The 12,903-nt window shown below is 29.1% G+C and overlaps 1 protein-coding gene across 1 annotated transcript; it reads left to right on the forward strand.

Annotated features, from left to right (window-relative positions):
- The first annotated feature begins 888 nt into the window (after window positions 1–888).
- Window positions 889–3,711, forward strand: LOC136090612 (uncharacterized). The gene is made up of 2 exons (XM_065817399.1): window positions 889–970; window positions 1,476–3,711. The coding sequence occupies exon 2, from the start codon at window positions 1,482–1,484 to the stop codon at window positions 2,406–2,408; it is 927 nt and encodes a 308-aa protein (XP_065673471.1). The 5' UTR covers window positions 889–970; window positions 1,476–1,481; the 3' UTR covers window positions 2,409–3,711.
- The last annotated feature ends 9,192 nt before the right edge of the window (window positions 3,712–12,903 follow it).

The following is a 12,903-nucleotide window of genomic DNA, read 5'->3' on the forward strand; positions in this document are numbered from 1 at the left end:
CTTCATTTTCAGCTTCAATTATTTTTTTCGGCTTGAAAATGAGAAAAACTTTTTTAAATGCTCCAATTTTTTTTTTCGCAAAAATGTTAATTGTATCATTTTATTTTTTTAATAAATGAAATGCTAATTAAAATTTACTCTTTTGAAATTTTAAGATAGTGAGTAAGTAAGCCCAAATTTTTTACTGTTGGACAGGTTAAACAAGTTGTCGAAGGATATGACATATCCTAGGACACATTCCAACATCTATATCCGTGGAAGAAAAATGAAACAATTAACTGGCCTTCTGTTTAGGATATAAATATAAAGTTTGGAAAAAAAAACTTACGTAGCATATATGTTTCATATGTCTTATTTAGGTTTCTTATCACATATGTTTCTTCTCAGATTTCATATTTATATTCAAGTTTCTTCTCTGACTTCACATTTATATCCTAAATAGAAGGCCAAAGTATTGTTTAAGATTTTACTTCCACCGTGAAAAATATAACATCATATATATTTCTGTGGAAGTTCTACGGGCAAAGAGGCGAAGTTGTCCAAGGACATGGAGGTGAAGTTAAAGCCAAGCATAAAATAGGATATTTTGATTGTGTTTATAACTTAAGTTTTCTTGTTTTCAGTGACAGTTTTAAATAGTTTTTCCGAAAAAAAAAAAAACTATATAAAGTATTTGTTTCTCCTCATCTTGTTTTTTACTTACTAAAAAATGGCTTCCATATTAATTTTAAAAAAAATATTCAATTTAATTGAAATAATCGAGCTGATTTTAGAAAAACATAACTACGAAAAATAAAATGATGTTCAACAACAGAATAATAAATCATTTACAGTTTACAGTAAACAGTATTCACATAAAGTTCAATTAAAACTGCATCAGGTTTGTTTGTATGAAAATATGCTGTAAAAAAGTTTGTAATTACGCTGATGAGTTCAATTTTTTAAGCTGATCGAATATTTAAAAGTAGTAGTAAGTAATTTAACGTAGTTTATAATATTGATAATATAAATTAGCTTGTAAAATTAACTTTAAACTAATATTTTTTTATAAAGTGACGGAACACTTTCTAACTCTAAAACGCCACTGTCCATAAAGAAAATAAGCTCATTACGCTCGTGATATGCTATTTCTCCATAACAGATAGTTAACTATATAACTTATATAAACTTCAATTAAATATCTTTATATAATAATCTTTATATATAACTTATATATAATAATCTTCACATATAACTTATATGAACTTTATTTATATACTTTTATTTTTAAATAAAAAAAAACTTACCAATCTTTTTTAAATAGCAGGTCAAAATTTAAAAAACCGTGTTTCTATAATTAAAAAAGATTATAGATTAATTTTATGTAATTTTATAAAAGTTAGTTTTTTTATAATTAATATATATATGCTTTATTATGTAAATAAGGTAACGCAAATAAACTTTACTTATATACCTTTTTTTTTAAATATAAACAGAAGGGTATGGAGCATAAAAAGATGATCAAGATATTCAAGATGACTATTCTTCTTTGCTTACTGGTGTTAGCCTTCTTTACTTATCGACTAAAATTCAAAATTAAAAAACTAAAATTTTCTATTCACAGCATTACACATAAACGCTATTTGGACTTTAATACGGACAACGGAATGATTTTAAAAGTAAACGTTTTGTCTTACTCACTTTTTGGAAATACCTGGGATAGATATGCGCAAAATGTTGAACTTGTTGCAAAAGAGGCAGCAAACAATAGCTTATATAAAAACTGGATAGTTCGAATTTATCATGACAAGTACACAATAACACCAATTATTGTTGCTAGATTAACAGAGCGTTATCAAAATTTAGAGTTTTTTAACGTTAGTAACTTCGACGATCTAGAAAGTATTAACGGAATGGTGTGGAGATTTTTAGTAATTGCAGATTTAACTGTGGATGTTGCGTGTATTAGAGACTTGGACTCAAAACTTTTAGAAAGAGAAAGTGAAGCTGTTAAAGTTTGGCTGGAATCAGGTAAGCTGGTTCATTCAATGAAAGATAATCCTGCACATAGTATACCAATGTTGGGTGGTATGTGGTGTTATAGGAATGAACTCAACAGAGACCTAGGAATCAAAATAGCAACAATTTGTACTGAAAAGTGCATGGATCGTGATCCTATTAAACAGAGAGAGGTAAAAAAAGGAGATGATCAGGATGTTTTAACTTTGTATGTTTGGCCGCATGTCAGCCATAATGTATTAATACACGATTCTTATTTGTGTGAAAAAGATACTAGAAGTCAACCTTTTCCCACAAAGAGAGATGACACTGGAGAATTTGTTGGACAATACAGGGAAAAATCTGGAAGAATTGTTAAGTGTCCAATTGCATGTCGCCCAAATGAACATCAAGATTGGGAATACTGTTGATAATATTAAAACTAACTTTATAAATGCAATCAAAACGGTAGCAGATTTCGTTAAAGCGATAGGTTTAAAGGCGAAAAGATGTTAAAGCAAATTTTTCATATGTTCTTTTTTCTTTAATAGTACAGCTTGATTTTTATTTTTGTTTTTGAAACTTGATTTAAGTTTTAAAAACGATTTATGAGTTACTTCAAATATTTGAATTAAATTGTCATATATATTATTGTTAAACTTTAAAGTGCCCACTTTTTCCGTTGACACGGAACTCTTGGCAGCCATTAAAGTTGAGGTAATGGCAAGTAAGAGTCGCTTTTATAGGAAGGATAAGAAATTTATATAGAGATATGTAAAAGTGTATGTAGTAACAATATGTCATTTAAATTTACGTAAATGTAAAATACGCTTTTACATTTACTTTAAAATGGTATTTTATTAGTGTAAGCGTCTTTAGCACAAATTGAGTTTGCACGCGGTATATGGAATGATCATAGATGCGTAAGACAAGAAAGTGAATGGACGTTTTTCTGCAGCGTGATTATTTTGAACTTTTGAAAGAAAAAAAAAAAAGAAATTAAAGAAACATGGAAAACTTTACAAATTGAAAATAGTTTTGAAAATTTGAAATGGTGAAAACAAATGTCTCAAAAATTGAACGCACTTAAAAAGATATCAAAGACTTTTCCTAAGATTCTCAAGTAGAAAAAATGAGAGAAATAAAGAAAAAGAAGAAAAAACCAATAAAATTAAAGAAAAAATTTGTTACAAAAGTAGTTTTTAATGCAGAAGAAAAAAATCAAGGTACAACAACTGAAAGAGCGACTGAAAAGAAAATGCTTACGACTTGAATAAATACCTGAGAGTAAACCTGAAAGTTCGAATCAATCTGATGAAAAGATTCTTTATTTAATTATTTAAAAAAAGGATACAAAAACGTATTTAAAGTATTTTTGAAAGCAAACTAAATGTAAATAGCATTATTATCGAAAGGGCACATAGGACTGGAAAAATTGGGCAAATTAAACTTGATCAATCGTAATAAAATTCCTAAACTTAAAAATAAAATTAGTATTTTAAAGAACTCAAAAAAATTAAAAGGAACAGGGATATTTATAAATATGGACTATTCTTTGGATACCCGAGCCATACGTAAATGCAGAACCATATTTTGGATACCCGAATCATTCGGAAAAATCTCTTTGAAGAAATGCAAACTCGCAGAACTCACGACAAATATTCTGCGTTATTTATGATAAACTAGTAATTAAAGATTTTAAAAAATCAAATAAGAATGCTTGAAGTTTATTTTTTATTTTGTGTTTTAAATAATATTTTTAGTTATTATTGTTAAAATGGTGGAAGCTAACAACATAACTGTTTATGACAAAACAGGAAGAAAAAACACACTAAACCTAATAATAAACGCTGATAAAAACATAAATAGATGCTAAATAACATAAATAACAAATTTAGTATTGTCTGAAAAAAATTGGTGTCATCGAGACACTATTAATTTTAACTTTTAATTATCAGGATATAAACCCATACATCAATCGAGAGAAAACGGTATTGACGTGTACGTACCTGTTTTTGTCTAAAACTTATTGACTTTTAAGCATGTAGATAACTTCAGAGTAAAAGACGTTAATTGTGAGTCATTTATAGTGTCAGTGAAAATTAACAAAATATTCACTTTAAATATAAAATAAAAGTGGTATTGATATTGTTTATAGATATAGACGATATATTAGTTATTGACCTAGCAACCGATTAGTTAACAGATTGACTATATAATAGTTGAGTACGTTTGATGACATTGATTTTAGTGTACATAACTAAAATTTGAAGACATTTAGTTTAACAAAATATCCATAAAAGTGTATTGTTTTCTTGGCGTGATTTTGTCACAAGTTTTATAAACACGCCGTTATTTCTACAATTCTTTGCCGTGAATTTCCTCTGACCTTAGTCATTTACTATTAAAATGATTATTAAAATAAATAAAAATACATTTGTAACAGCATTCTATAGATTGTCAAATGATTATTAAAATCAATTTGAAAATCCCGCAAACTACTTTCTACGTCGCTCGTGTTATAAATACACTTATGCATCATAGGGTTTTTTCTATGATAAACAAGCCAGCTCGCGTGGCAAAACAACTGCATCCATTATTGATAATATTATTACTAATAGTTATACTAGGGCTAAAATGCGAAGTAGTATTATTAAAACAGATTTCGCTAACCATTTTCCAGTTTTTCTGATTACAATTTTTGCAGCCCTTGAGAAAAAAATAAAAACAAAAACTGTATATGTAAGAAAATAATTCATGAATCGCTCACAAAGTTATACGACGTCTTACAAAAAAAAACTTTAAACTATTAACTGATTGCAATGACGTAAAAAATGGCTACAAATTTTTTATTTGCGTGCTCTATGTATTCATACATGGAGACTGCTGGAGACTGGGGTTGTTATGCCATTCTTTAATAAAGATTTTTATCGATTGCTGCGTGATAGTGAAGATTTCTTTGGCAATATACCGTTTTGCAAACTCTTATAAATTTTATTTACGGTTCATGTTAGCCGAATTCCTCAGCCAAGGCAAAACGCGCACATTTTTTTGAGCTAGGAATGCTGTAACACTCTTAGTTTTATGGTACGGTGCCGACTCATGCATGAACATTTACTCTTCATTACCAGAGAACCATTCTTGGATCTGGAGCAGCAGCCTGTTTTCCAGTATTCCTTTGTACTGTTCCTGCCCCACGGTCCCTTCCACAATGTAGAAGGAACCCATACCTATACCTGAGATCACAGGCCACACCATTTCACTGACAGAATGTTTAACTTTTCCCATATATCAGTCCCGGTGGAATTTTTCTCCTACGCGACGTCGGAAAAATGAGCTTTTGTCCACCAAAATTTGAAATGTTGACTCGTCCGAGAAGCAGAAACTTAAAGACATCACAAAGATATTTTTAAATATAAAGCTATAATTTTTTAGGGTTCTTACAATATTATAAGTCACATTTACTCTACTCCAGTCTTCTATAAACATTTTGTGGTGTTTCTAGCCCATTCCAGTTCCTTTTTTTTTTTCTTGGCTTTAGTTAAGGTGTTTTTTTGGTTGGACGACAACCCATTAAATTCCGAGCCGTCCTTTTGGAGATGTTGATTCCTTCATTGTTTATCATTGTAGCTAGTTAAGTGACATTTTTTTTCTGTTTTTAAGACAGATGTCTTTGATTTTACGGTCACAATGTAGAATAATAATCCTTTTTCTGCCACTTCTACCAACGAGGTCTGGTGCAAGGGGCACATTTGTATCAGTTTTTTTTTTGATTCGGTTCACTACTGACTTGGAAACACTTGTTATTGCTGATTTCTTTCTCTGAGAATGCGTAGAGTAAAAAAGTAAAGTCTTTACTTCCCTACATTTTCTTGGGGTTAAGTCTGAAGACTTGTCTATGCTAAAAAAATCAATGAGAGGTAAGAATGATTACGAATGAGAATTTATGCATTAAAATTAGCAAAAATAATAAATTATTAATCATAAATAATTAAATAATTAACCAATACTACGTTTTGATAGTCCTAAACTCAAAAAACTTGCAAAAAGTTGTTTTAAAAATGAAAAATTGAACTTAAATTTTGAACTAACTCTAACCACGCTTTTCAACAATTGACTGAAATGTGTATTTAGCTGACATTTTGACAGATATGGCGAACTAAAAGTATTGCCACTATTTAAAAATAATAATAATGGTTATTAACTAAATTAATGATTAGAACTCTTCCTGATGATCCAGGAAGAGTTCTAACCAACTAATTTTTCCATGATTTTATATTTATTCAAAATAAGTTTATAAGTTTTACAATATAAGAATGAATAAAATATATTAAATACATAATGCAAGAATTACAAATTTTGTTAACGTTACAATAAGAACGCGGATACTCGCAGAAGATCATAAGATCTCGTCATCGAGAACCACCTGACCAGATTTTAAATAAAGTATAATCCTTTAATAAATCGTACATTAAAAAAAAAAAATCCGTTAAAATATCAACGGAGTTGACAGTAAATTCGTTAAACTCCGTAAAGTTTACGGATTAAATTGTTACAAAATAGGCAGTGTTTACGCGTCCGGCAACCGGACGAATATCTTCTGCACTATTTGTCCGGCGAAGTAACACGTGACTAAACAGACATATAGCGATGGATATGTTTGTCCGGCAAGCGTACCACGTGACCAACCGGACAAATAGTGATAGGGATATACCTACGGCGAGTATTTACGTTGGGTTACGTCAGGCGACACTAGCCGGATTACAAACTTGACAGCTATTCTTCTGGTGGATATAATACTGTCGGGCAGATGCTGATATTATCCTAAATAAAAAATCTTCTAAATATAAAGATCAGAATATAAAGAGTTAATAAAAAAGCATTATTAAAAAAAACAAAAAAAAAAACACCTCAAATCTGAAATTGATTTGCTTTTTTCTTCTTTATTGATTGCGTATAGATTAATTACACATCAGAGCTTAAAGTTTAATTGAATAATTTGAGGGAAATTTTGTCTTTGTCACAAAATTATTTAATCTATTAAAATGTATTAATCATACATTAAAGTAGACGTTGTCTACAAATTTAATAACGATATGTCCTTTTGTAAACTGTATCTACTTTAAAATAGCTCTGGAATAATGTCACATACAATATGTAAGTCTTGTCCATAAAATTGTATTTAACTAAAGTCCTTAGACTACGATCAAACATTAGTGTTGGCCTTACCTTTACAGCCGCAGGGGAAATTTTAAAAACAAATACCATATATAGATGAAAATGATAGCCGATAAAGACTTAATTTGGTTCAGTTACTTAAATTTTCAGTATTTTGCTACGGAGGTCTTTATAACGAAATGCGAGCAGACTACCAATAAATGATAGTCGGAAATTCAAATTAGAAAGTTCTCAAATTTTTTTCAAAGATCTTACAGAAGGTAAATTTTGCTAAGCTATCTGTCTCGAAAAACAAGGGTAAGGGAACCTTTTTATTACTTATGAGAATTGTATTTTAAAAATATTGTTATATCATGCAACATAATTTGAAAATGCAATCGGCGACAAGTATAAACAAGCGGCATAGCGCATCAAAAGAATTTGCAAACATTGGCGGAAGAGCAAACGTAAAAAATAAAATGCATTTAACAGCTGATATATATATATATATATATATATATATATATATATATATATATATATATATATATATATATATATATATATATTTAAACAATTTTAAAAAGTATGCTACACAATAAAGTGCTCAATGTTCTTAAAAGAACAGAGCAATTATACATTAGTAGAAAATCACTTTACAAAAATTTTTTCTATTTAACACTGTGTTTCATCAACAAAGATTCATCAGAAATGATAGATCAAATTAAATTAATTTGATCATTCATTTCTGATAAATCTTCGTTGATGAAACACAGTGTTAAATAGAAAAAATTTTTGTTAAGTAATTTTCTACTAATATATATGTAAATATAAAAATATATACATATATATATATATATATATATATATATATATATATATATATATATATATATATATATATATATATATACACACACTCGCAGAATAATGTTCACTAATAGGTTTAGGACAGTTAAAAACGTTTAACGCACTCAAAAAAATACTAAAATTTAATTCTTTAACGATTGTTATATTGCACCTTTTTGCAAATTTGTAATATTAGCTTATTGAGAAAAAGAATTTATTTGATCAAAAAGTAAAATAAAAGCATGTCCAAACGATAGCAACAGCTGTAATGAACATAGTTTACATCAACACAATTACACACATAAAAACCATAACAAAAGCAACCCTTAGGATGTGTGTGTTCACATTGCTTAATTAATGGATCATACGGAATTTACACAATATGCCGTTCACTATGCAACTATGTCACAAGGGCTTTTGCCATGTTGTGGAGGGTGATTAAAGATCCAAAAGGTGTCATATACGTTTTAATAATAAAATTAATTTTTTTTATATCGATTTTCTTGAAAACTGTTAAAATTTACTTGAAAATTGTTTAAAATACCTCTTTTATATCATAAAAACTTAGATTATTAAACATTACGCGTGCTAAACAGCCCTGAAAGCAGAATTTTCAAAACATTAAGAATACAAATATAAAAATGTAAGCAAATATAAAAATCTAATGCTTCTGCAATTCTAATAAATTTTAATCTCATATTCTAATGAATTCTAAACCCATATTCTAATGAATTCTAAATTCATACTCTAATGGATTCTAAACGCATATTCTAATGCATTCTAAACTCATATTTAAATGGATTCTAAACTTATATTCTAATAAATTCTCAATTCATATTTTAATGAATTCTACACTAATAATCTTATCTTAGATAATTAATATTCTTAAATAATATTTCAATTCTAATATTATCTAATTGCAATTAGTTATATGATCATAATCATTTTTACAACTGTTACATTTATTTTGTTTATTATGGTAATCAATATTTTACAAAACTTCAAGAAAAAAAAATATTAAAACACAAGAAGAATTATTAAATAATCATGTCAAATACTACAAAATTATTAATAGCAACTACAAACTGTACATTACTAAACATTCCGGACATGACCATTCAAGAATCTCATTTTCGGAAACATTTTCTAGCAGGCCTTGACAAATACCATGAAACCAATCTTCACAGTTGTTACACTGTACTATATCCCTAAATCTAATAATATCAGTTTTCTATTATAATCATTATTTGATTTTAAAATCAATCATAATAAATTTTAATTCAATAACTATTACTAATAGTTAGTTGTTAATGAGACAGTAATTTAAAAAAAAAATTAAACCATACATGAGAATTAAATGACTGATTAAATAGACTTTAGATTAATTACCAACTGACTTACCTTTTTTTGTCAAATTTGCCTAAAAGCATCCATAACTGCCTACAAATACAACGTATTTTTTTTTGCAAAACTTTACTGATTTTGTAGTCTAAGGAAAATCATTTAAATGATTTTCTGTAATGCTTTGAAGTAAATGCTTTCTCATCATATATGAATCAAATGCAACAAAAGAAGGATTTGAGCTAGTGCAAGCAATGTACTGCGCAAAAACTAATGCAAATAAACCACAATAGACACAATTTGTTTGCTGCTGTACTGGCAAAACACGTACTGTTAAAATATCTTTGGAACAGTTCACAATTGAACAAATTGTCTGATAACATGCTTTTTTATGTTTCCATGAAACATACTATCTAAAACACATACCTCATCTTTAGCACATTCAAAAGTGCTGATTGTCTGCCAGTGTAAAGCACCATCATGCAAAACTTGTATAAATGATTCATTTAAATAAGTAATTTTGTCCTAGAGCTGGATCTTGTAACCCACAAACAATTCTTATCATTTTTTGAACTGTGTGAACCACATTATCTGATAGCATCTTTGTTTGGCTGAAATATCTTGCAAATCAGCTGCAGAAAGATTCGATGTTAACAAGATGTCACATTTTTGTGTACAAAATTGATCCTCATTATTAGATGAAAGTTCAGCTGGATAAATAGTGCTAGATAAAGATAAAACTTAAAAAACTTTGAAAATACAAAAACGCAACACCATTTTATGCATGTAACACTTGCAAATAAACATTTAATTTCAAAATAGGAAACTTGTTGAAAAACAAATATCTAACTGCACATCATTGAACAGTTTTTTTTACATAAAACTTGATTACCTTTGATTGGATATGAAATTCATAGACTTATTATTTAAACAGCTTTTGCAAAACCAAGCTTTGCTCTTAGGAGCAGCCTTTAAACCAACACATTTTCTATCAAACCAACTTAGACAATGATCACAACATATCACAAATGTGTCACAGAGTTCGTTGTCACAAGCTTGGCACAGCCAAAGGTTCCTTTGCTTGATTATTTCAAGCCTACTAGTCAGATATGACCAAAAAAGCGAAGAAAAATACTTTCTTACTCTTTTTATTTCAACTGGCTCATATGTCACTTTTGTTGGAATTTTTAGCCGAGGTAGAATATAAACAAACTCAACAAGTTGCTCACCACTGAGGACTGATAACAAGATATTTGGCTTTATTAACCACCCAAGCAGCACTGAAGCAGAATTAAAAAATTATAAAAGCAATATATAAATATGTATATTTAGTTTATATACAATATTGAAAAAACTTTAAGGATTACGATATTTAGGTAATATAAATCTTTTTATTAATTAGGTATTGTAAATCTTATAAGATTATTGATTCTATCATTATATATTTTTTATTAGTACTTGCTTCCTTATCTGTCGGGGATATTTTTAAAAATGAAAACAACTTAAAAGTGGCGTCTCTCTTCCTTTTGGGTAATCCAATAACTTGTTTCAGATCCTTTTGGTCGCCCACGCCTGAGTATATGTGACGGCATTTTAATTAGGTAGGGATCTGGCAGAAAAAAAAATCAATTCTAAAAAAATGAACAATTATAAATTTCAATAACGTAATGAGGAAAAATACTCATTTAGAATAGACTTATCAAGTGATAGTGAGCTGCAGTGTTGTTATTCAACAACGGAGTTTGTAAATGTAAATGAAGAAGCACATTTACTTTTGACTCATTGGCTGATAGGCTGATTTTTTTCCTTTGACTCACATATAGAGATTGTGTATGAGGCTGAACCAAAAAATTGGAGATCAACTCATCACTAGAAACTATTGGATTTTGAAAGTCATCAGCTTCACTGATATCTAACACCATATCATTTATTTCTTTATTTGGAAAAACCTGTAAAGAAATTTTAAACTCTAAAATTTTGATAGCAAAATATCAAATTGCTTTCCCTGTGCTTCAATGCAGTAATTCTCTAAGATATCAAGAATGCTTTTCTATATTTTGCCTGTTGTGACAGAGGCTTTCTACAATCTTGCTGAAGATGAAACACTAATGAAATTTGACTGTAAATACTCAGTGGACTGAGTATTTACAGTCGGTTAAATTTTAGTTCATTTGAAAAAAATCTAATCACTACCTTTTTAAAACAAGGCACTCTTTAAATAAGCTCTCTCCACTATTTAATTGGAATCTAGTAATGTGTTTGTATGGCAAGCCCATTGAAGTATCAAAACTACAGTTGCATGAAACACTGGTAGTTTCCTGCTGAATTAAACCAGACTTCTCTGTAGCTAACAACTGTGCATTTATGTGAGTCATGGGGAAAGGTGTTACTAAAGCGGCATACTCTTCCTGTGAACTGGACATCAAATTAGTGGATGATTTATAAAAATCACATATGGCTCTATGTCTGCGCTCATTTTCTAATACTCTTATGAAAAAAATGTAACCATCCCAGAGTGTTTGGATATGACACTTTTTAACATCTGGTTTACATTTTCAACACTGTTTGTTGTGCTGTTCATTAGATTCAACTTTTTCTTTATTAAACCTTCAACCCACTGCATTCTTATGCCATGCCAATTTACATTAAAAAAGTCTATGAAAGGCTCCAATTTAAGAGCCTTAAGGTCTTCATAATGCATATCATAGGCAACCTTATTTTCAGAGTGAACTAATTGTTGCAGAGTTTCTAAGACAAGAAGTCTGTGCTCTGCCTTTAAACCTATTTTTTCAACGGTTATTTCTTATTACGGTTATTTCTTATAACGGTTATTATTATTGCGAAATGTGCCCAAGGTGCGAAAAAGACATAACTGAAGAGAAGCATTTGGAATTTTGTCACTAATCACATCTCTCTCAACCATATCTTTGTCTGTCACAACAACTTGAACACCACTGGTATCGTTATATTTTTTAAACATGTTAACTCTTCTATGATTACTCTCTCCTCATTAGCAACAATCCAGAGTGCAACAATTACTCCTTCCCTATTTCCATCGACACACATACAAAACATAAAGTGGCATAAGTTGTTAAGCTTGTATGTTGCATCAAAGAGAAGCACTTCAGGATATTATGCAAATAACTTCATTATCTTGTTTTCCTGATAATACAATGCCTGAAGTTGATTGTCATCATTAATAACAACCTCTGTCACAGAATCCTTCTGTTGAAGCATTTCACTTAATAGAGTTGTCAAATTGTTATCAGCCTGATTTTTAAAAGCTTGATTAATATTTGGAAAATCCTTAAGTGTAATAACTTTCCCAGTAGATTTCATCATATTGTGCTGTATCAACTTTTTGTTAGCTTTTACAGCAAGCATATGATTCATTTCATTTTTTTCATCTCTATCCAATTGACGCTGATGTGGGAGATGCATAAATGATTCCTGCAACAAATTTATTTCAAATTATTTTGTAATACATTATATCACTATTTTATAAAATTATTACAAGTAAATTACCTCTTTGATACAATGAGAGTGTTCTTCAATCATTTTAATAACTTGAAGTTTCTT

Source organism: Hydra vulgaris, chromosome 14, assembly GCF_038396675.1.
Source record: "Hydra vulgaris chromosome 14, alternate assembly HydraT2T_AEP".
Classification (NCBI taxonomy): Eukaryota; Metazoa; Cnidaria; class Hydrozoa; order Anthoathecata; family Hydridae; genus Hydra; species Hydra vulgaris.